At 43.5% G+C, this 25101-nt stretch overlaps 1 protein-coding gene across 1 annotated transcript; it reads left to right on the forward strand.

Moving 5' to 3' along the window:
* The first annotated feature begins 7982 nt into the window (after positions 1–7982).
* gtpbp1l (GTP binding protein 1, like) lies at positions 7983–24459 on the forward strand. The gene is made up of 11 exons (XM_036564328.1): positions 7983–8173; positions 9266–9377; positions 12113–12293; positions 15477–15825; positions 16113–16236; positions 17844–17958; positions 20564–20708; positions 20990–21308; positions 21571–21749; positions 23029–23142; positions 23989–24459. The coding sequence occupies exons 1-11, from the start codon at positions 8000–8002 to the stop codon at positions 24100–24102; spliced, it is 1926 nt and encodes a 641-aa protein (XP_036420221.1). The 5' UTR covers positions 7983–7999; the 3' UTR covers positions 24103–24459.
* The last annotated feature ends 642 nt before the right edge of the window (positions 24460–25101 follow it).

Raw genomic sequence — 25101 nt, forward strand, 5'->3', positions numbered from 1 at the left:
AGGTTAATGAAGCTAACGGGTACTGGATGCTTATACTTCAACAATTAGCATGATGCTAACTGCCTAGTTGAATCATTTCAAGTAGTCACTAAGACAATCACCACAGATCATAAATTCCCAGTTCACTGTCTTTATTAGCTTCAGACGTCTCTCACTGGTTTGACCTGCTTTTCTTTTTTATGGACCGTTTTTAGTGGGTTGGTTTGCCAAGTCCAGCATCTCCAGCCCAAAGTGTGCCAAAAAGCTGCCCACCAGAAGCTGAAACTCTGGACATGTTCACTGATTGTTTATACAGTTTCTTTATTGTATTATCATATACAATAAATTACACATTTCTGTATATATTTCAATAACATATAAACATTAAAGGTGTTCTACAGTATCTGAACAGTAAGCAGTCAGGAATATTATTGCTGTCAAAATAAAAGTCCCTTGTAATTATGCTCTTGAGTTAAAGTTTACTTATTTTAATTGCACATTTAAGTATGTATTAAATACTTCCTGTATTTTTATACTACTACTGCTATTATAGTAATTATAATTACACTGAACAAGATGTGTTTAAAGGAGAATTCCACCAAGATTATTTTTGAAGTCATTAAGATGTAAACAGAGTGGTTCACAGTGGTTCAGAGTGGTTCTGAGTGGTTCAGAGTGGTTTGGTGTGAAACGCTCCGTTCTAGAGAAACTTACCGAGTCAGAACTGTTCACAGTGGTGGTGATAGGAACCAGACGTCCACCTCTAAAAGCTCCCTCACAGAAAGTTCCTACATGAAATGGTTATGAATTCACTGCCTGATGACTGAGACACTGTTTTATGATAGTTTAGAGAACTTAAACTCCATTCATGGTGGAGGGATACATGCAGGGCGCTGTGAGGCAAAATAGTCCCCAAAGAAAACTTATTATTTCAGATTTTCCACTATTTTCCATCATCAACATTCCATATAAACTCAGAAGACTCGTGTAGGTTCACTGGTGGTTCTGGATAGTAAATAAAATGTCTATATTTGTGTTGTAGTCATGGCGACCCCTGGTTCCTATCACCACCACTGTAAAGACATCTGAACCATTTCACACCAAACCACTCTGAACGACTCGCTGAATTAGGGTGGATTTTGGTAATCCGGTGGGATTGCGCCTCTGTGGCGGTGAATTGCGTGTATAATGGAGGCCGTGTTGTGTCAGCGCGGGGAGGAGAGGCTGCAGAGAGTCTAATTTTTCTCACCTCTAAAGCCTCTGAAGGGCTCCGCTGTGATGTATGTGGTTTGGGCCGGTTTTTCTCCTGCTAACTAATGACCACTCCAGCCGCCATCCACCTGGAGGGCTTTGGCCCTCGACACCGCAACTTCCATGTTGCCAAGCAACTGCGTCCACACACTTGGCTCCTGTCCGTGTTTTTGACAGCCAACCAGGCCTAAAAGACTCCACTTCAGGTGGGGGACCGCGAGCGGGGTGCCCTTTTAAGAGTCTGGCATGAAAATCTCTTTTCCCTCCAAGGTCTTCTGGGTGCGTTTATGGCTCCTGGGTGACAGAGGGCTGTGTGGAAAGGCTGGAGCAGAGCCAGCGTCTTTCAGCTGTGCACAACACAGAGCCAGTCAACAACACACTGCGCTGTAGTGGCTACATTATACAGCACATTTCGTTCCCTATTACATCAGGAATGAGGGCGTCTTTATTACGGGGGGCTGCAGGTGTACGGTCAGTTCTCTGGACTTCAGAAAGTCATATAAGGACGCAAAAGGACCAAAATACAGAGATTAACCATCACAACATCAGAGCTGCTGCAGTCTCCTCACTGGGGGTCTCAAACTCAAACCACTCACATTCACACTCCAACAACGTTTTTCATCATTTTCAGTGGTTAATTCATCTATTTCAATGGGAATTCCACACATTTTTCCATTTATTTCCCATAATTCAGAGCTGAGTTATTGATCTGACCTCCAGAAATGCCAACATTTTAATTATTGATCAATATTGAATAAGCTGTTATTGACCAAACGTGAGCGCACAACATTATTACAGTGTTGATCTACACGCTTAAAAAAGATGCTGCTTCAGGGGTTCTTTAGTAAAAAAAAAGGTTCTATTTAGAACCAAGAACACTTAAAAGTGTTCTTTGCATCATGAAAGAGCTCTTCAGATTGATAGAGAATGTGTTGTAAACGGTTCTACATAGAACCTTTTTGAAAATGTTTCTATATAGCACCCAAAAGGGTTCTTCTATTGTTGCGGTGTCAAGCTTGTAACAGTAGAAGAACCCTTTGGGTGCTATGTAGAACCCTTTTCAAAAAGGTTCTATATAGAACCGTCTATAGCACGTGGATGCACATTGTCCATCAAGCTGAAGAGCCCTAATAAACGGTCTAACGTGGTGTGGCAGGTCCTGGCAGATCAACGGGGAAACTGGGGGACTTTTATTTTTTGCCAAACTGTTCCTGTACAATAATGATAATAACAGCATCTGGAACAATAACAACACTCATAAAACATCCAGGCTTAAGTCCTGATTGTTTCCAGTGGCTGTGGGCCGTATTTCAGAGCCGAATGCGAAGGTGCAAAGAGCTCAAAATCAACAACCTACACTGCTTTGCATAAATCTGTGGGTGTACCTGCGAGTGGCCTCGCTGCTGCCCCTGAGGAGGCGCTGAATATCCTGCAGAGTTTACAGTTACGGCTGGTTTTTGGCTGAAGTCCTCTGTTTCCTGTGAAAAGAACTATTTAGCGATAACCTTTCTCTCTTTTCAGCAGACCTTGGATATTCACCAAAAGACAAAAATCCTTTTACCTGTTCCGTGAGTGGAGAGTGTCTCTGTAGTGAGCGACTCTCTGACAGGCGCTAAAAGCTGGTTTGGAGGCTTTTCTGCTAAAGTGATGCAGCCGACTGCACTGATGGAGCCACTTCATCATATCACGCTATCACGGCCAGAGAATGGAAGCACAAGGCGGGTGTTCCTAACCAAGTGGCCACTTAGCGGAAGCACAAGGTGGGTGTTTCTAATATAGTGGCCAGTTAGTGGAAGCACAAGGTGGGTGTTTCTAATATAGTGGCCAGTTAGTGGAAGCACAAGGTTGGTGTTTCTAATAAAGTGGCCAGTTAGTGGAAGCACAGGGTGGATGTTCCTAATCAAGTGGCCACTTAGTGGAAGCACAAGGTAGGTGTTTCTAATAAAGTGGCCAGTTAGTGGAAGCACAAGGTGGGTGTTTCTAATAAAGTGGGCAGTTAGTGGAAGCACAAGGTGGGTGTTTCTAATATAGTGGCCAGTTAGTGGAAGCACAAGGTGCGTGTTTCTAATATAGTGGCCAGTTAGTGGAAGCACAAGGTGGGTGTTTCTAATAAAGTGGTCAGTTAGTGGAAGCGCAAGGTGCGTGTTTCTAATATAGTGGCCAGTTAGTGAAAGCACAAGGTGGGTGTTTCTAATAAAGTGGCCAGTTAGTGGAAGCACAAGGTGGGTGTTTCTAATATAGTGGCCAGTTAGTGGAAGCACAAGGTGCGTGTTTCTAATATAGTGGCCAGTTAGTGGAAGCACAAGGTGGGTGTTTCTAATAAAGTGGCCAGTTAGTGGACGAACAAGGTAGGTGTTTCTAATAAAGTGGGCAGTTAGTGGAAGCACAAGGTGGGTGTTTCTGATAAAGTGGTCAGTTAGTGGAAACGCAAGGTGGGTGTTTCTAATAAAGTGGCCAGTTTGTGGAAGCACAAGGTGTGTGTTTCTAATAAAGTGGCCGATTAGTGGAAGTAGATCTTGTCTAGCTGCTCCTCTAAGGTGACGTGTGCATTTTATTTGTAAGTAAAGACGACCATGGCGTATTTGAATCACGCTCCGCTTCCCCAGAGAGAAGAACCTGGAAATTGAGGTGAGCACAGCTGTAGTGTCACTTTGTTTGTTTACAGATGCCCTCTGGTTCTGCGCCAGCTCGTATGTGGCCCTGCTGTCTCAGAAAAGGCACGCACATATGTACTTACGGGTCCAGCTTTAAATGAACAAAAAACTTTCCGATCTTATTTGTGTCGCTGGAGCTACGAGGCTGATTAGAAACTACTGTACAACATGTGCTTAGAGAGGAGTGTGATGTTAGCACTGCTACTGCTGCTGTGTTCAGCTATGCTAATGTCCTTCAGTCCATGTTTATAGATAACAGTGAGTCACACAGAGTCAGAAACCACAGAACCAGGTCCATCAGAGAGTCCGTGTGCAGTTAGCACTGTGCTAATTGGTGAGCTGTAGGCTTCCACTATGTGTTAGCTACATTAGCCTCGTAGCATCAGTGCTAAAGCTACCGAATCAAACTTCAGACACCAAACACGCCTTAGCTGATCAACTACATGTGAAGTAATGAGGGCAAAACTGGGGGAATCAGGCCTTTTACCCAGTTATCTCACAGTTCTCTGCAGATAAACAGAGAGCAGAGCGGCGGCTCAAACAGACAGCGTCCTCATTAGGAGGAGGATGCTGTGGGGATGAAGGCCACAGTCCGGCTGACCCCGCGGCGCTGTGGAGGTCTGACTCAGTCAGGAGTCAAGAAGAGCTTTATTGTCATTCTGTCCATCTACAGCAAACAGGGGAACAACAATAATGTTCCTCCAGGGCCTCAAACTACAGTACAGGACAGCTGGAGGGAAAATCCACCCATACTTTCAAAATTCACCCATATTTCAGTGTGTGGGATGTAATCAGAGTGGTTTGGTGTGAAATGGTTCAGATGTCTTTACAGTGGTGGTGATAGGAACCAGGGGTCGCCATGACTACAACACAAATATAGACATTTTATTTACTATCCAGAACCACCAGTGAACCTACACGAGTCTTCTGAGTTTATATGGAATGTTGATGATGGAAAATAGTGGAAAATCTGAAATAATAAGTTTTCTTTGGGGACTATTTTGCCTCACAGTGCCCTGCATGTATCCCTCCACCATGAATGGAGTTTAAGTTCTCTAAACTATCATAAAACAGTGTCTCAGTCATCAGGCAGTTATATTATTACACCATTAAACAATATTATTTACAGTAATTATACTTACTGACACGTGACACCTCCAACACACCACACACACACACACACACACACACACACACACACTCACACACACACTCACACACATACACACACACACACACACACTCTCTCTCTCCCTTTCTTTCCCTCCATCTCTCTCTCTCTCCCTTCCTTTCCCCCTCTCTCTCTTTCTCTCTCTCTCTTTCCCTCCCTGTCTCTCTCTATCCCTCTTTCCCTCCCTCTCTCTCTTTCTCTCTCTCTCTCTTTCCATCCCTCTCTTTTTCTCTATCACTCTCTTTCCCTCCTCGCTCTCGCTCCCTTTATTTCACTCCCTCCCTCTCTCTCTTTCTCTCTCTCCCTCTCTTTCCATCCCTCTCTCTCTTTCTCTCTCTCTCTTTCTTTCTCTCTGTACCTCTCTCTATCTACATTTCTACATTCCTATATCTATCTTTTCTCTTTTCTTTCTCTCTTATTCTCTCTCTCTCTTTCCCTCTCCCTCTCTTTCCCTCGTTCCCTCCCACCCCCTCTCTCTCTCTCTCCCTCTCTCTCTTTCCCTCTCTCTCTCCCTCTCTCTCTCCCCCTCTCTCTCTCTCTCTGTCTCTCTCTCTGTCTAATACAGTAAGAGTGTTTGTGCTGTAAGGATCTGCCGGAGCTCATTCGCTCTAATTACTGTCGGTCGCTCTGCTGACGGCCTGGCGCTCCTGGAGCGTCTGTCAGGCTGACAAACGACGTTCCGCTCACTGAGGACGAAGGAGAACCTCAAACAACCAGCATTCGGTCACGCTACACTTTCAGCGTTCAGCCCACTGCGCCAGCTCAGCGCTGAGCCGAGACGGTGGAGCTCGGCCTTCAGTTCAGCTCAGAAACATCAAGACCAGCACAAACATTCCTGCTAGAGGTTTATCACCTACGGGGTTTATCATACTGTGTTAGTGGTGATTCACATTACGCTTTGTGGCCGTTCTAGATTCAACACGGATATTTGAGGCTTATAAAGTCATTCCATATGTTTTATCTGAAGCTTGCAAGAGATATTAAGATACATCTGGGCTTGTATGCATCAGTTTAACAGTGACACTCAGATAAACAATATTTATATGATTTAGTAGATCAACTGAATCTCTGATTGGTGCAGTGAAAGGTTAAATTATTCATTATTTTTTTGTTACAAATTAATTATTTTTTTCTATTTTAAAGTTTTTGGGTATTTTTTTACCCCAATTCCATTATTAAAATGTATTTATTTATTTATTTGCTTTTTTTATTTGAAAAAAATAACCAATTGCTTTATTTTGTGTTCAGTCTGTTCACTCTCTTTAATGTTTTCCTTGTAAACTGGAAGGGAGTAAACCAAAATAGCAAATTATTATTATTATTGTTATTGTTATTATTATTATTAAATTTAAATAAAAACTGGAACGCCCATCAGTGTATTGCAGAAATGAGATAAAATGGCAAAACACTATATTTTTAAAATGCTTAAATCATCATGGATTAAATTGTTCATAATAACTACATATTATAATTTATGACATAAATGCATCTTTCATTCAACATAATGTATATTTGATGCTTTAAATGACGCCTTTGAGCTTCTGTAACATAGAAAACCGGAACAAATATGCTGTTCTCTTAGTCTCCCATGCACTGAAAAGGGACGCAAGTGCAGTAAATCTACTACTTAGGCTGAATCATTGGCAGTGCGCTATGTAGGCACTATGTAGGCAGTGCACTATGTAGGCACTATGTAGGTCATGACATACAGCCTCTATGCTCAAATAGTGGCTTATAAAAAGCTAAATCTAACTTTTAGTGGACTATTTGGGTGTACAAGCAAAAGTTTCATTACTTTTGTAGTGCACTATGTAGGGAGCAGGGAGCTATTTGAGATGTGGCCCTAGTCAGGAGCTGGCGGCTTCAGTATACAGTACAACGCTGCCACCTTGTGGCTGTACAAGGCAATGAAAATATGATTTGATTCTCAAATTACTGTGAAGCTTTCATTAATCGAATTATAGAAAAATGTGGTTAACTTACTCTTTGCTGGCATTGCCATATAATGATTGGTTGATTTATTGATTGATTGATTTGGCTGCACATTATTATGAATCATCTAAGTGGCTCTTTATCAGCTTGTGAAAGTTTTTGGAGTATTTATGTGCTGTCTTTTCTCCTGATTGAACTTTGAAAGAAAGTCTACTCCTACTACAAAATTGAATTTGCTAATTAATCGATTTATTTTAGTGTCAAGCTGAGAAAAAAACAGACCTAACGGGACACGTTCAGACTTGTTTGCGCTTCGTCCAACTCTTTTAAATATTCATGAGAAGGGGGAGCGACTGTAAAGCCACTTTTAAAGTTCTACTGATTATTTAAATATTCATGAGATGCTGCACCCACTCTAAACTAGAATTTATATTATAAAAGGTGTGTCTTCGTTAGCCAATCTAAAACTTCTCATATGAATATTCATGAGAATGCGTGTTACGTAGCAGCCGGCTGACGACATGAATATTCATATCTAAGCTTGTCAACGTAGAGCAGCGTAAAGTTTTATAAAACAAAAATATTCATGAGAAGGCGTGTTTACCCATATTAATATTAATCCTCAGATCAGAGAAGTGTATGTCTTGCGAAGTGCACGGTACGTTAAAAAGACCAAAAAACAAAATATGTTCTCTTTTTAATAGCCTTTTTTTATTTTATTGTTGACAAACTGCATAAACTTCCGTCACATATTTAAACAACCAAAAACCAACAAACCTAAAGCTTTTAGCCGAGAAACAACGGGACTGAAGTTGGCGTTTCAGTCGAATTTTCCGTTCCACCTTAAATGGTGCAGCAGTTACAGTCTGGCGCCTGAATGGTGCAGATACATTCTGCTGCACCATTTAAGGTGGAACGGAAAATTCGACTGAGTAGCCAACTTCAGCTTTTAGCCCGAAAACTCCACCTTTCCTGACCGCTTTTCGTGTTTTCCCCCTCAAGGCCGGCTCAGATGGCGACCACGGCGGCGGCGGAGCCCGGATTAACCCCGCTGGAGACTCCGGTTCCCGCTTGCATGTTCGCTCCGGAGCCGGGGTATGGGTCGGAGCCATGCGGCGCGGGACGCGACCAGGAGGGCGAAAGTGTGCTAGGAGAGTCCGAGGCTCAGCCGGGCCTCAGCAGCAAGGTGGCTAATGCAGGCCTCGGCAGCTTCTGTAGAGTTATTTATTTACAATATTACACATATTTAAAGGAAGAAAGCGACGCATAGCGCCTTAAACCTGCTTAAAATCACCTCATATTTTAATTTTATGGTTCTGAATTTATTCAGAGCTGTTTGGCACAGATTTAAAACTTTGAGTTGTGCTTTTATTATAGATCATAGATTTAAAGTTCTGTATTTTAAACATCAGCTGCTCGTCAAAAAGTGAGATTATAGATTTACAATTTTAAACAAGCTTTTAAAATATGTAGAATCCTTAAAATGGAAGATTTAGGTCCTCATCTGTGGTGAATTTAATTTTTCAAATTTATTTAATATGGATTAAAAATTACAGGATGCTTATTTTTCAAAATTCTGTATAATTAAGTGGTTAAGATGTAAACAGAGATGTTCAGAGTGATTTGGTGTGAAATGCTCTGTTATAGAGAAACTTACCGAGTTGTTCACAGTGGTGGTGATAGGAACCAGACGTCTGAAGTATTTAAAGAGGAAATTCCAGCGCGCACATATCAGTGTATGTGAACTTATTGTAATTTTCCTTTTAATATTTGCTTTTGAAATAGTACTGCATGCAGTACCATCTAGCAATAGCACACTGAAGGGAAATTCCACCGATTTTTTAAAAGAATTCTGCATGGATCGATTTTAATTAGGGTTATAAGATATCGACCTAAAATGCGACATTCAGTAAAGCTGTTGGATGTCATGATTATGACATGAGAAGCGATAAATTATTACTACAGAATTATGTCGCTGCGTGTATGAAGTAATTCGATCTGTCATCGCAGGTCTGACTGTGTGTTTATTGCATTAACTCATATCACGATAATGATAAAAACATGATTTAGCGTGCAGCTCTAATTTTCATGGATTTTAAATATACATTTCAGACAAAAACCTTCTCAAAACTATCATAAAACAGTGTCTCAGTCATCAGGCAGTGAATTCATAACCATTTCATGTAGGAGCTTTCTGTGAGGGAACTTTTAGAGGTGGACGTCTGGTTCCTATCACTGTATCAGTATTAGGACTCCTGTGCTGTGTTTGTGTGTCCAGCTGGCTCTGGTGAGCCCGACGGGGGAGCAGTATGACTGTTTGCTGAAGGAGCTTCGGGCCAGGACGGAGGAAGGTTCAGGAGAAACCATCTACGTGGTGGGAGCTGGATCGGGTGAGGAACCTGCCTGTATTGCTGATCTACAGAGGTGCACGATATATCAGGAGTCGATATATTGCACAATAAATGGGAAAATTCATTTATTATTATTGGGTTGATACTGCATTTAAAGCATTATTACACGAGAATTGGTATTTTTTGCTCTTGGGCACCCCTGCAGTTGTGGAGCATATTTCACTTTTATGCCACTGTTGTAAATACAGCTCATGCTGTGAGCGCCCCCTCACGGACAGCTGTACACGTGCATTTGTTGCCGAGCTGAAGGATACAGAATGTTTGCTTGTGTAAACAACCGAAAATCACCAGTGTAATGTGTAGCGTCCATTTGCCGGGACTGTGTATCCACAGTCCAGTAGTATCCAATTGCAGACCCTGCACTATCAGCTCCGCACAAGTGCGCCTCTAGTGGTTCATTATAGAATTGCAGTCACTCTTTCCTGCCTTTACGAGAGAATTTTAAGTGTCTACCGTGTCTAGTAATGTTGCTTTAAAGTGCAAGTGAGGCGATAATTTAGACGAGGAGGAACTTGTTAACCTGTCGTGTCCGTTCAAAAACCCCAGGTGAACACTGAGGTTGTGAAATGGGTGTTGATTAGCTTTTGGCCTATTTTACTTTTGTTTTGAGTCCATACATTCTTAAAAAGGATGGATGAAGGTTCTTCAAGGGTTGTTTAGTATAGAAAATGGTTCTGTTTAGAACTATGGGTTCCACGTAGAAATATTCATGCTTGGTGAAATGGTGGTTAAGATTGATATCTGAGGGCTTCGTAAATATTGTGCAGTAACAGAGCTGGTTCTCTGATAAAAGGCGTCTGTACGTCTCTCGCCCTTCTCAGGGTTACAAACGACAAGACTCTTCACCTTCATGTGACATCATATCCGGGATGAGAGCGCGGTACTGAGAGCGCGGTACTGAGAGCGCGGTACTGAGAGCGCGGTACTGAGAGCGCGGTACTGAGAGCGCGGTACTGAGAACGCGGTACTGCGGCTCTGTCCTTTTATCTCCTTTAGCTGTCGCCAGCGAGTGAAAGCCAGTCCGTGATTTACTCTTGTCTGTTCTTCGCTTCCTCCAACAGCGTCTTCTCCGGTCTCTCTGCAGCCTCTGCCACGATGTCCATTAGGGCTGCAACAGCGACTAACTTGATAGTCGAATAATCTATCGATTACTGAAACAAATAATCGGATCATGAATCACTCAGTCACCAAATAACTCTTCTGTAGATATCAGCTCTTTAATTGACCTTGAGGTTGTTTTATGTGTTCACTGTTTTGATGAACTTTCCTGCTAATACAAAAGATAAAACAACAAAATCTTTTCCTGTCAAAATTTAAAACCAAGGATGTGCAAAGTAGCAGCGATAAAATATAACAAAGCTAAACCTGTTTTCCTTTGAGTAAGTAATAAAAAAAAACCAGTCTAAATTAAAACGTTAAATATAAATCATTGCAGTCTGTGCTCTGTGCATTCTGCTGTCTGTCTACACTCTGCTTTAACTAAATTGTACAATAACAGTCTTTGGTGAAACAGAGGAAAGTCAGCATCTCTCTGCACCTGTGAGAGTCTCGCTCTCCTCAGAGAGCAGATATTCCCCACTGCAGAGGAGATGCGCTCTGATAGAGCTGATGAGAATGTGGCGAATGTTTGTGGCGAACTTCTCTACGCAGTTAAATTAACGATTTTGTGTAAACATTTCATTTCATCGGTAACCCTTCATCCAGCTACCCTGTGTGTTTGCGAAGAACTACGTCTTGAAACTGTTTGCGAGTGGTGCTACACGTTCGCGGAGAACAGAAAAGTGTTTGGAAACGCACTCTGTGTTCGCCGAATTTGAACACACCAGCGTTAAGACAACGATGCAGTGTTGAACGTTATCTGTAAAGTGAACAGAGTCGCTGTGAATAATAGTTACTTGCTTCTTCATTCGAGCTCCTTTCATGATACCAGAGTACCTATATTTAAAACAAAAGATGTTACAGCTCAACTCAGAACATGAAGTAGGACGGCTTTTAACATTAACATTAGCATTAGCTAACTAGCTCGCTAGCACAGCTATCGCCGCGTCCCAAACCACACACTTCTGTACTTCACATACTACACTAATGAGTGCACTTCTAATGGTATTTGCTCTATTTTTACACACTATTTAGTGAGCTAGTATGCGGTTTGGGACGTGGCGTATCTTACAGATAATGAGGCTTCTTCGCCCAGTGAGGCGACGAGTTTCCTCCTCACATGCTCCATCATGGAGGATGAGCTCCCATAGCCAGCTGAGGTCAGCTTTACAAACAACCTCGCGCTTTGGTCAACTCTCCAGTGAACAGCAATATCAGAACGTTCCTAGTGAGCGCGAGAAAGACACGTAATGACGTCACCAACTAATCGATTATAGAATTAGTTGCCAACTAATTTGGTCATTGATTTTAGTCGACTAACTCAATTAATCGTTGCGCCCCTAATGTCCATGCTGGGAATACAGAGCTGCTTCTTATAGTTGTTGGTGTGACGTGGTGCTGTAAAGTGTTACGCAGTTCTGGTGAGAGGTTCTTGTGCTGCTCCTCCAAAGTTACATAGCGCTATAGCAGGAGTTCCGGCTGGAGTGACAACAACAGAGATGCCATCCTCACTGTTAAGTCAGTGTAGCATTAGAATGATTTAGAAACTGTGACATGATGTTGCTGTAAAGACAATAATTACATCCTCTCTCTCTCTCTCTCTCTCTCTCTCTCAGACGGGGGTGATTATGGTCTGGATGAGAAGGACATGGCTGCGTCCGTGGCGACGGTGCAGTCTCTGTGTGAGCAGATTGACGCTGATCTGGTCCTGCTGAGAGAGAGGAGAGAGAGCGGCGGGCGAGTGAGAGATTACCTCATCCGCCGCAGGGTCCCCGAGAACGACTTCATGGAAGTCAGGTAGAGCGAGAGAGAGCGAGTAAGAGAAAATGAGAGATTGTTTTCTGTTCACTCTTTCAGGTGTTGTGAGCGTCCTCTCGCTTTTGTCTCGCCCGGTGTCTCCGCTCGGCGCTGGCGGACGTTTCTTGTTTGTTGTAATGTATCACAGAAGCTCACGAGGAGAATAAAATACGGACGAATGCTCTTTATGCTCTTGTCACTTTCAGAAGGCAGCAGTTTTTCACACAAGTCAGAAAGTGAGCTCACTCAGTCTCGACTAGGGCTGGGCGATAAAATGTTAACGATGATTATCGCGATATAACTTTTCCTTGATAGAGCGATAAGAAATGTTCGATAAATGTTCGATATAATACACCATTCTCACACTTCCACGTTGCAGCGCAAGCCCTGGTGGCGTTTTCTACTGCAAGGAAAGCGACACTACTCTGCTGTCGCCAGGAGAGGGCGCACTTCTGAGTTTTTCTACATGGTTAGAGAGGGAGGGGGCGATGAGTAAAATGAGTTATTAGCAACGGCTGAAACGCGGAGTTATACATTCCCTGTTTGAGTGGAGCGACCGGCGATCTGCTCTCCTGTGACCGAGTCTGAGTGACGAGGTCAGTGGTGTAACTGTACTGTCCTACAGTGAACTCACCTCTTTACTAACATCCCAACCAGCTTTAGCAGCGTTAAATCACGTCTGCTCCTCACAACTACAGCACCGTTACAGCGCTCAGTCTGATTTTAGTATTAGTGATTCCCAAGCAACGAAAGTGAAAGAAAGCAGTGGTTCGTGTAAATTACAGCCCTGATTTAAACGACAGTAACCTGAGGAAGCTGTGAGGCGTTGGAGAGCAGGAGAGCGCTGTCTTTCCAGACTAGCTATTTTTAGCAGCTGGCTAACTTGAAGCAGCTCCGTCAGACGCACAACACGGCTAATTGATGATACTGTAGATCAAACAAGACACAAAAGCACCACTTTCAGTTTAAACGTTCCTAAAAGGAGGACTCCGTTTGTCTGGTGTTGATATATTGAGGTTCACCCCTCAAAATACTAGGATAGAGTAGAGAACCCCAGCCGTCTCTACCTGGTGTCTGAATACTGTGATGTGCTCTGTTGTGGATGTGGTGGGAGTGACCGCAGTGAGGCGGTGTGATCCATCACTGACCTACTGAGCCAGCTAATGTCTGCTGTTCGTACTAAGTTGACGTTGTTGAGAAACTAAACAGTTTAGCTCTGTTGTTGGCCACTTGTTTAGCGTTTGTAGCGGGGTAGCCGAGCGCTCGACACCAGACAGCTAAAAATAATGTTTTCTTTCTTAAATTTTGACTATTACAAAAACTGCGGCTGTGCTTTTCCAGCTGGTAAAAACAGCTCACCAGACACTCCCTCCCACTCTCCCATGACAGATTGGTGAAATGTTCCACTGCTTGGTGAGTGTTTGTTGTGTTCAGACCATAAAGGATGGTTTAAAACAGCGATTAACCACCCAGGAGCCAAAAATCAGCCTTCAAACTAGAAAGAAATCATGATTTGACATTTTATCGCGATGCGTATCGATATCGAACGATATGATTTTTGTTTATCGTGATAACATTTTTGGCCATATCGCCCAGCTCTAGTCTCGACCTGAGGATCTAAATTATGTCTTCCTGCTCAAACAGTGCAAACTATATCTACCATAAACCCAATAGGCGCTTTCGCTCATTTGCATAAAGTTGAAATCTGCTCAACGTTTCCGCCACAGATTTCGCCGTAACACAAACCATCGTGCATCGTGCAATGAGAAAGATCTCTTCAGTGAAAATGAGTGAACGCATAGCATCAGCTGAGCTGGTGTAACCAGGAAAGGCTTGAACTTTTAAGAGCTGCTGCTTCAGTACTCCAGGTGGCGCTGTGTGTCTTTTACTCTCTAGACAGTGAAGGAGAAATCTAGCTGTTCACGCTCAGCAGCACAGTTAGCCAGTGTTAGCTGTTTTCAGTTAGCAGAGTTAGCTAATTTGAACTATTTTCAGTTAGCGGAGTTAGCCAGAGTTAGCTGTTTTCAGTTAGCTGGGTTAGCCAGTGTTAGCTGTTTTCAGTTAGCGGAGTTAGCCAGTGTTAGCTGTTTTCAGTTAGCGGAGTTAGCCAGAGTTAGCTGTTTTCAGTTAGCAGAGTTAGCCAGTGTTAGCTGTTTTCAGTTAGCAGAGTTAGCCAGAGTTAGCTGTTTTCAGTTAGCGGAGTTAGCCAGAGTTAGCTGTTTTCAGTTAGCAGAGTTAGCCAGTGTTAGCTGTTTTCAGTTAGCAGAGTTAGCCAGTGTTAGCTGTTTTCAGTTAGCGGAGTTAGCCAGTGTTAGCTGTTTTCAGTTAGCGGAGTTAGCCAGTGTTAGCTGTTTTCAGTTAGCAGAGTTAGCCAGTGTTAGCTGTTTTCAGTTAGCGGAGTTAGCCAGTGTTAGCTGTTTTCAGTTTGTGGAGTTAGCCAGTGTTAGCTGTTTTCAGTTAGCGGAGTTAGCCAGAGTTAGCTGTTTTCAGTTAGCGGAGTTAGCCAGTGTTAGCTGTTTTCAGTTAGCAGAGTTAGCCAGAGTTAGCTGTTTTCAGTTAGCGAAGTTAGCCAGAGTTGGCTGTTTTCAGTTAGCGGAGTTAGCCAGAGTTGGCTGTTTTCAGTTAGCGGAGTTAGCTAATTTGAACTATTTTCAGTTAGCGGAGTTAGCCAGAGTTAGCTGTTTTCAGTTAGCTGGGTTAGCCAGAGTTAGCTGTTTTCAGTTAGCTGGGTTAGCCAGAGTTAGCTGTTTTCAGTTAGCGGAGTTAGCTAATTTGAACTATTTTCAGTTAGCGGAGTTAGCCAGAGTTAGCTGTTTTCAGTTAGCGGAGTTAGCCAGAGTTAGCTGTTTTCAATTAGCGGAGTTAGCTAATTTGAACTATTTTCAGTTAGCGGAGTTAGCCAGAGTTAGCTGTTTTCAGTTAGCGGAGTTAGCCAGTGTTAGCTGTTTTCGGTTAGCTGAGTTAGCCAGAGTTAGCTGTTTTCAGTTAGCTGAGTTAGCCTTTGTTATGTGTATGTAACTGTGAAAGATGCAATCGTAAATGTGTTTGTATGAAGTGCCGTTAAACTTAAATGTGATCGTTATTAATAATTATTGATAATTAAAGATGTGTAAATACAGCGATGAGTGGTTCGGCCGTGTTGCTCAGCTCTGCGTGAGCGTGATTGTTCTGTGTTGGTATCAGGGTGGCGGTGGTGGGGAACGTTGACGCGGGGAAGTCCACCCTGCTGGGCGTGTTGACCCACGGCGAGCTGGATAACGGCCGCGGCTTCGCTCGGCAGAAACTGTTCCGTCATAAACACGAGCTGGAGAGCGGACGCACCAGCAGCGTGGGGAACGACATCCTGGGCTTTGACCAGCAGGGGGCGGTGGTGAACCAGCCCGACAGCCACGGGGGCGGCCTCGACTGGACGCGCATCTGCCAGAGGTCATCGAAGGTCATCACCTTCATCGACCTGGCCGGACACGAGAAGTACCTGAAGACCACCGTGTTCGGAATGACCGGACACCTGCCGGACTTCTGCATGCTGATGGTCAGTTTATGTTTTTGTCACTGAAACACAGTCAGGAGTGCAGAATCGATTCTCAGTTTTATTACGTAATCAGATCAGTTCTGTTTAAACAATTAGTGTAAATCAAATTAATCACAGAATTATGAATCATAAAATCTTATTATCTTGAAGTCTGATTTAAAGTAATAGTTTGACCAAAAATTCAACTCTTTTACCTTTTCTTCTCTTCTTGTCTCTAATCTTCTCTTGTCTGTTCATCTCTACTCTTCTTCTTCTCTCTCTCTCTCTCTCTCTCTCTCTCTCTGTAGGTGGGCAGTAATGCAGGTATCATAGGGATGACGAAGGAGCACCTGGGTTTGGCTCTGGCCCTCAACGTCCCTGTGTTTGTGGTCGTCACTAAAATAGACATGTGTCCAGCAAACATCTTACAAGGTGCAGAATTTAAACAGCACACATCACAGTTACACAGATCACAGAGATCACAATTAAACAGATCACACGAATCACAGTTACACAGATCACAGTTACACAGATCACACGAATCACAGTTACACAGATCACAATTACACAGATCACACGAATCACAGTTACACAGATCACAGTTACACAGATCACAGAGATCACAATTATACAGATCACATGAATCAGTTAAACAGATCACACAAATCACAGTTAAACAGATCACACAAATCACAGTTACACAGATCACACGAATCACAGTTACACAGATCACATGAATCACAGTTACACAGATCACAGAGATCACAATTATACAGATCACATGAATCAGTTAAACAGATCACACAAATCACAGTTACACAGATCACACGAATCACAGTTACACAGATCACAGAGATCACAATTAAACAGATCATACAGATCACACAGATCACAGTTACACAGATCACAGTTACACAGATCACAGTTACACAGATCACAATTAAACAGATCACACAAATCACAGTTACACAGATCACAGTTACACAGATCACACAGATCACAATTACACAGATCACACGAATCAGTTATACAGATCACACGAATCAGTTATACAGATCACACAGATCACAATTAAACAGATCACACAAATCAGTTACACAGATCACACAAATCACAATTACACAGATCACACGAATCAGTTATACAGATCACACAGATCACAATTACACAGATCACACAAATCACAGTTACACAGATCACAATTAAACAGATCACACAAATCACAGTTACACAGATCACAGTTACACAGATCACACAGATCAATTACACAGATCACACAGATCACAGTTACACAGATCACAATTAAACAGATCACACACATCACAGTTACACAGATCATACAGATCACAGTTACACAGATCACACGAATCACAGTTACACAGATCACATGAATCACAGTTACACAGATCACAGTTACACAGATCACACGGATCACAGTTACACAGATCACAGTTACACAGATCACACAGATCACAGTTACACAGATCACAGTTACACAGATCACAATTACATAGATCACACAGATTACTCAGATCACAAAGATCATAGTTACACAGATCACACAGATCACAATTATACAGATCACACATCACAGTTACAGATCACATAGATCAGAATCATATAGATCACACGGATCACACATCACAGATCGCACAGATCACAATCATGTAGATCACACTGATCACAATCACACATCACTCAGATCACAAAGATCACAGTTACCCAGATCACAGATCACACAGATGAGTTACACAGATTACAGTTACACATCACACAGATCACACAGACCACAGGTCACAGTTACACAGACCACAGGTCACAGTTACACAGATCGCAGTTAGACAGATCACTGATCACACAGATAACAACTACACTGATCACACAATTCACTTTTACGCAGACCACAGTTACATAGATCTCACAGATCAGTTACACAGATCACAATAACACAGATCACACAGTTCACAGATCACAGTTACACAGACTCATAAACTGTGATACTGTACTTGCTAATCTGTGCACATTCCTGTGTGTTGTAGAGACTCTGAAGCTGTTGCAGAGGTTACTGAAGTCGCCCGGCTGCAGAAAAATCCCAGTTCTAGTGCAAAACAAAGACGATGTCATCGTCACCGCTTCCAACTTCAGCTCAGAAAGGTAACACGCTCTCTTCATCGCATTGCTTCTTTATTAACCTTCAAAGCCAAAGAATCAAATCATGCAGCCAGCAGTTTAAGAGCAGTGTTTTTCAGCCAGTGCCTGCATGGACGAGCTCGGGAATACTCAGACAAACCGTTCTCTGGACTCGAGCTCATCTGAAATGGGCTGATGCTCAGTAGAGACGTGTGTTGTGGTCTGATCAGTCAAAACTTTCAGATTGTTTATGGAAATAACGGACGTTGTCGTCCAGGCCTACACTGAACACACTGCGTACGTGCGCTGCCTTCTAGACAACGTCTTTTTCAGAGACGTCCATGGTTATTTATGACAACAAGAAGAAACATTCTACACATGTTAGAACAGCACGGCTGCGTAATCACAGAGGGCAGGTTCTAGACTCCAGAACTGTGTTCCACTGAAAACATGCAGCTGAAGACTTTCACAACAAAGAATGCCGCCATTAAAACTGGATCAGTTTGTGGCGCCTTCAGACGATGTAGTGTTTTTAGAGGGAAGGTGATGCAACGCAGTGGAACAGGCATCAAATCTGGAAAATTTAGCGGTTGAGTGAAGTCAAACCGGAATTTCCAGACACTGTTTCAACTTTTTTGTAATTGAGGTTTATTTTTTTGTGACATCACAAAAACGCTGTGTTCCACATGTGGACATTACAGTATGGTTTGTTTTAAAACTTTACCTGCTGCATGGAATAAAAAAAATCACTCTTCTCTGATATGAGCCCTTCAAAGGTTTTATCTAGAACCATGCATTGAAGCCACAGTGTTCCTGAAAATGCAGAGACGCCTCTCTTTGTAACTTCCTTCGTTCGGAGCTCATGGAAAGAGTCGGAAAAACACAGCCGACAATTCCTGCGTCGGTTTGAATGAGACATCTGTGCCGTCCTGATTGTGAGACAGAGAAAGAGAGAACGGGAAGAGAGAGAGAGACAGAGAGAGAGAGGGAAGTTAAGGAAGAGAGCGGTACAGAATGTGCTGATTACTGAAGGAGTGTAACTCTGAGTGCTGAGGGGCTCTGAGGGGCACTGCAGGCCGAGTCTTCGCGGCTGCTCCTCGTGAGGAGTGAACGGTGCTGCTGATTTTTTGGAGAAGATCATCAGGAGGAGCTTCAGTGTTTCACTCACAGACGGGATTAAACACCCACAGCAGCTCAGATCACTGTGTTCAACAGGAACAGCTTCATCTGCATGTTTCATTCATAATTACCACGCGGATCGTTTACATCACTGTCACTACAGCCGTACTTAAATATCTCATTTTCCGCAGATTTTAGTGCACAGTTTCTGTTTATTTACTGAGTTTAACACACTGGAGAAAAAAGAATAGAACATGAATTATAACATGTGCCATAACTTTTGCACAGGTCGCCTTTTATGTTTAATTATCATCCAATATGCATAATTCAGCAAATAAACAGTGATTGTGCATGAAAATTAACTGAGAATAGCTAACGCTGTTTTGGCTAATGGGGCTAACAGCGCTAACTGAAACAGCTAACACTAACTAACTGTGCTAACTGAAAATAGCTAACGCTGTTTTGGCTAATGGGGCTAACAGCGCTAACTGAAACAGCTAACACTAACTAACTGTGCTAACTGAAAATAGCTAAGGCTGTTTTAGCTAACGGAGCTAACAGCGCTACCTAAAGACAGCTAACACTAACTGTGCTAACTGAAAATAGCTAACGCTGTTTTGGCCACGGAGCTTACAGCGCTAACTGAAAACAGCTAACACTAACTAACTGTGCTAACTGAAAATAGCTAACGCTGTTTTAGCTAACAGAGCTAACAACGCTAAGTGAAAACAGCTAACACTAACTAACTGTGCTAACTGAAAATAGCTAACGCTGTTTTAGCTAACGGAGCTAATAGCACTAACTAAAAACAGCTAACACTAACTAACTGTGCTAACTAAAAAGAGCTAACACTAACTAAGTGTGCTAACTAAAAAGAGCTAACACTAACTAAGTGTGCTAACTAAAAACAGCTAACACTAACTGTGCTAACTAAAAACAGCTAACACTAACTGTGCTAACTAAAAACAGCTAACACTAACTGTGCTAACTAAAAATAGCTAACGATGTTTTAGCTAACAGAGCTAGTAACGCTAATTGAAAACATCTAACAGTGGTTAACTGTGCTTACTGAAAATAGCAAACATGGTTTTAGCGTATGGAGCTAACAATGCTAACTGTAAACATTTCACACTAGCTGCTTATGCTAATTGAAGATAACAGTGCTAACTAAAAACAGCTAACACTTGCTAACTCTGCTAACTGGAAATAGCTAAGATTACCGAACTCTGCTAACCGAGAATGACTGATGTATCTAACTGTGTGGTTTGTAAACTAACGCTCGCTAATAGGTAACTCTTGCTAACTGTCCCGGTGTTGTGAGTGAACGGCTAGACTTCTTTGCCCTCCTTGTCTAAATAATAAAAGACAGACAGCGCCACCTGGTGCACTGAAACAGTACCTAATGTAAGTTGAAGTGTTTGCTGCTGATACCAGCTCTGTCTGTCTGTATGTCTGTCTGTCTGTGTGTCTGTATGTCTGTGTGTCTGTATGTCTGTCTGTCTGTGTGCAGGATGTGTCCCATTTTCCAGATCTCCAATGTGACGGGGGAGAACATGGACCTGCTGAAAATGTTCCTGAACCTGCTCTCCTCACGCAGCACGTTTAAAGACGACGAGCTGGCCGAGTTTCAGATCGACGACACCTACTCCGTACCGGTCAGATAAACAACAAACAAACACAAAAACAACAAAGAAAAAGTCAACAAAAAATAAAAACAATAACAAAAACACACAAAACATTAATAATGAACATTGAGTATAATGTACATGTTTACAGTTCTGGGCAAAAGTCAGAGTTTGTTTATTTTCACTGAAAAGAGCCTTAAAATACAAATTACTGATTTTTCAGAAAACTGGATATAAAATCGATTTAAATGAAGATCTCTCTCTCTCTCTCTCTCTCTCTCTCTCTCTCTCTCTCTCTCTCTCTCTCTCAGGGTGTGGGTACAGTAGTATCAGGGACTACTTTGCGCGGATGGATACGTCTGAACGACACGCTGCTGCTGGGCCCGGACCCCCTGGGGGTCTTCATCCCCCTCACCGTTAAATCCATCCACCGCAAGCGCATGCCGGTGAAGGAGGTGAGGGGGGGGCAGACGGCCTCCTTCGCTCTGAAGAAGATCAAACGCTCGGCCATCAGGAAGGGCATGGTGATGGTGTCCCCCCGCCTCAGCCCACACGCATCATGGGAGTTCGAGGCGGAGATCCTCGTCCTTCATCATCCGACTACAATATCACCCAGATACCAGGCCATGGGTAAGAGAGAGATAATAAACAAATAAACAAACAAATAAACAGGACAGTATCACCCAGATACCAGGCCGGCCTTATTTATTTATTTATCTATTTATTTATGTATTTATTTATTTATTTTTGCTGTCTTGGCTTCTCTCCATTTGTTTCTCCTTTTGCTTTCTCTTTGCCCTCGCATGTCTCTCTCTCTCTGTCTCTCTCTCTCTCTCTCTCCCTCTCTCTCTCTCTCCCTCTCTCTCTCTCTCTCTCTCTGTCTCTCTCTCAGTCCACTGTGGCAGTATCAGACAGACTGCTACTATCCTGTCTATGAGTAAGGAGTGCTTGCGGACGGGTGATAAAGCTACCGTTCACTTCCGCTTCATAAAGACTCCGGAGTATCTGCACACTGACCAGCGGCTCGTCTTCAGGGAGGGACGCACCAAGGCCGTCGGAACCATCACCAAGGTCAGAGGGCACATAGACCCCCTGGGCCTGTCTTCAGAGAGTGTCACGCGGCTTAAAGAACCGCCTACTTTAGCAGGAAGTGGCCGTCCACAGAGCACTGGTTTGGTGTGCAGTGTAGAGGCAGGCTGTCTTCAAAACAGGGCTGCAGCTCGCAGGACACGGATTCATCTCACTGAAAAAACCTGAACACTTCAAAGAAAATGTAAACTAGTCCAGCCCAAATGTTCAGAAGAGCCATTTTATCCTTTCAGCAAAAATCTAACCACCTTGGGAGCCACAACAGTTTATGTCCATTTTACCATCTTGGCTGTAAATATGTCTCAGTATGTGCTGATGAACTAGTGTAGACTAAAAATATAATATAAACGAAAACACAGACTTTAATCTTCAGCTCAGCTACAGCCGCTTTTCTCACATCTCCAGCAGGAAACTTTTCTAAAGTAGAACAGTTTCTTGTAAAATGTCTCTCAGCATTCGACTTTTTACGAGGCTGAAGTCGCTTCTCGTTCACCAGCTGCTTGTTCGATTTTTCCCATTCCACCTTAAACGGTGCCTGAGGTGGCAGAATGTAACTGCAGCACCATTTAAGGTGGAAATAAATTCGTACAAGAATCGGGCGATTGAGAAACTGACTTCAGTTTTTCTCACTGCAGATTAAACGTATCGGGAAACCAGCTGGAGTGATTATAAACACAAGTCCATTCATCTCCAAATTATCGATGTTCATCTTAAATCTCTCTCTTTGCCGTGTCGTTAGCTACCAGCTAGGCGAGACTGTTGTCTGTGTTGCTATGGTGACCAGCAGTCTGCGCTGATCTTCAGGGTTACAGGGTGAATCAGCAGTTCTACATTAACTCCAGAGTTTAAGACCATTTATTGTTAAACTGTGTTGAACGATCAGCAGAGCTTTATTTTACTGTAAAGGAGGATTATTTTATTTTTACCTACTAATCTGATTCAGTTGTGGAGCCACAACAGGGCAGTAAAAGAGCCGCATGTTGCCGACCCCTGATCTAGGCTGTGCAGAGAGCCAATCAGAATAGAAAAAAAAGCTTTAGTAGAGAGTTTATCAGGTTGTCCCCAGATGTGTATTTTCAGTGTGAGATCACATCTGGCTCCATGAGACCAAACAGAACTGAGCCCTGTCCAGTACTTTTCTGAAAGTCCTTGATTTAGTAGATTTAGTCATGCAGCTTTGTGAGGAGTCTCCAGGTGAGTTGGGGTCAGTGTGAGCTTGTGGTTCTCTAAAGTGCTTTTTTGGGTGTTTCTCTTCCTCCAGCTACTGCAGACCAAGCCTCAGGCCAAGACACAGTCAGCCAGGAAAGCTGCATCACAGGGGGAAGCAGCCAATGTGGACGCAGCATCTGCAGGAAGCAGCTTACAGTCTCAGCAGGTGAGACTGCACGACCTGCGAACTCTGACTGTATAGTGTCCCTCTGTAGTTCTACAGTTACAGACTGTAGTCCATCTGTTTCTCTGCATACTGTGTTACCCTGTTCTTCAGTGGTCAGGACCCCCATGGACCCTCACAGAGCAGGTACTATTTGGGTGGTGGATCATTCTCAGCACTGCAGTAACACTGACGTGGTGGTGGTGTGTTAGTGTGTGTTGTGCTGGTACGAGTGGATCAGACACAGCAGTGCTGCTGGAGTGTTTAAACACTGTGTCCACTCACTGTCCACTCTATTAGACGCTCCTACCTTGTCGGTCCACCTTGTAGATGTAAAGTCAGAGACGATAGCTCATCTGCTGCTGCGCAGTTTGTGTTGGTCATCCTCTAGTCCTTCATCAGTGGTCACAGGACGCTGCCCACAGGACTCTGTTGGCTGGATGTTTTTGGTTGGTGGACTATTCTCAGTCCAGCAGTGACACTGAGGTGTTTAAAAACTCCAGCAGCACTGCTGTGTCTGATCCACTTAGACCAGCACAACACACACTAACACACCACCACCACGTCAGTGTTACTGCAGTGCTGAGAATGATCCACCACCCAAATAGTACCTGCGCTGTGAGGGTCCATGGGGGTCCTTACCACTGAAGAACAGGCTGGTTCTGGACCGTGTGTGGGCTGGTTAACGTCTCTGGGGGGGGGCGCGTCCCCCTCAGTTAAAATGGCTGCGTTATTTACAGAAAGCTGCTGAGGGGTGTGTGCAGCCTGGTGGTCCGGCGTGAGTGGGCTCGTCTAGTCTTGTTTCTCTGTTTGTTTCTCTGAATCGTTTTTCTCCTCCGTCTGTTTCAGCTGAAGTCCGCGGCGAGCAGCCGGCGCAGAGGCGGCCAGAGACACCGAGACAGGACGGGGGTGAACAGCAGCAGCTGCACAGCGCCCCCCGCCGCAGGGGTGGGGAACTGCTGATCTCCAGCTTCATCCTCCACTCAACTTCTACCCATCAGTCCCTCATTCTCTCCTCCTTTCTCACTCACTCTCTCCCAGCCCCTCTCTCTCTGCCCTTCGGCGCCTCTTCTCCTCCTCGCTGCTTTTCCTTTTCTGCCCGTTTACCTCTCTTCCTCTCTTTACCCTTCATCTTTTCTCTTCTCTGCTCCTCACTGCTTTACTTCTCTCTCCCTCTTATTCTCAGCTTTCATTCTTTTCTCTCGTTCTTTTCTGCACCAGATGTGTCAGCAGAGGGCGCTCAACACCCTCTAAACACTCTCTCTCTCTCTCTCTCTCTCTCTCTCTCTCTCTCTCTCTCATACACAAACACATTCTCGCTCTCTCTCTCGCTCTCTCTCTCTCGTACACAAACACATTCTCTCTCTCTCTCTATCTTTTTTCTTTATCTCTCTCTCTCTCTCACACACACACACACACACACACACACACATTCTCTCTCTTTCATTATCTCTCTCTCTCTCTCACAGACACACACACACAAACACACACACTCTGTCTCTCTATCTCTTTCTTTCTTTCTGTCTCTCACTCTCTTTCCATCCTTCTCCCCTTTACCAAATATATCTCTCTCGTTTTCTCATCCCCTCTCCATTTCACTCTTTATTTCCTCCCTCTCTCTTGACTCTCTCTCTATTCTCTCCATTTCATTCTCTTTCTCTCTCTCTTTCATTTCTCCCCCCACCTTTTACCAAGTTTCCCTCTTTCTCTAGTTTTCTCTCGACCCTTTACCCTCTCTCTCTCTCTCTCTCTCTCTCTCTCTCTCTCTCTCTCTCTCTCTCTCTCTCTCTCTCTCCCTCTCTCCCTCCCTCTGCCAGTCAGATCAGCAGGAGATGCTTTTTGCTCGTCCACTCTTCATCTTCAGCCACGTTCAGAGACGTCCAGCTGGTTCTATTGCTGCATCATCATCATCATCATCATCTTCTTCATCCTGTGTTTTTCCTCTGAAGAGCCCTTCTTCTC

Source organism: Colossoma macropomum, unplaced genomic scaffold (genome assembly GCF_904425465.1).
Source record: "Colossoma macropomum unplaced genomic scaffold, Colossoma_macropomum, whole genome shotgun sequence".
In the NCBI taxonomy this organism is placed as follows: Eukaryota; Metazoa; Chordata; class Actinopteri; order Characiformes; family Serrasalmidae; genus Colossoma; species Colossoma macropomum.

Bases quoted from the DNA above. Each gene is read 5' to 3' on its own strand.
- gtpbp1l (XM_036564328.1), top strand. From the start codon at position 8,000: ATGGCGACCACGGCGGCGGCGGAGCCCGGATTAACCCCGCTGGAGACT. The intron at 17,959-20,563 runs GTAACACGCTCT...GTCTGTGTGCAG, and splicing joins TCCAACTTCAGCTCAGAAAG to GATGTGTCCCATTTTCCAGA. The intron at 23,143-23,988 runs GTGAGACTGCAC...CGTCTGTTTCAG, and splicing joins GCAGCTTACAGTCTCAGCAG to CTGAAGTCCGCGGCGAGCAG.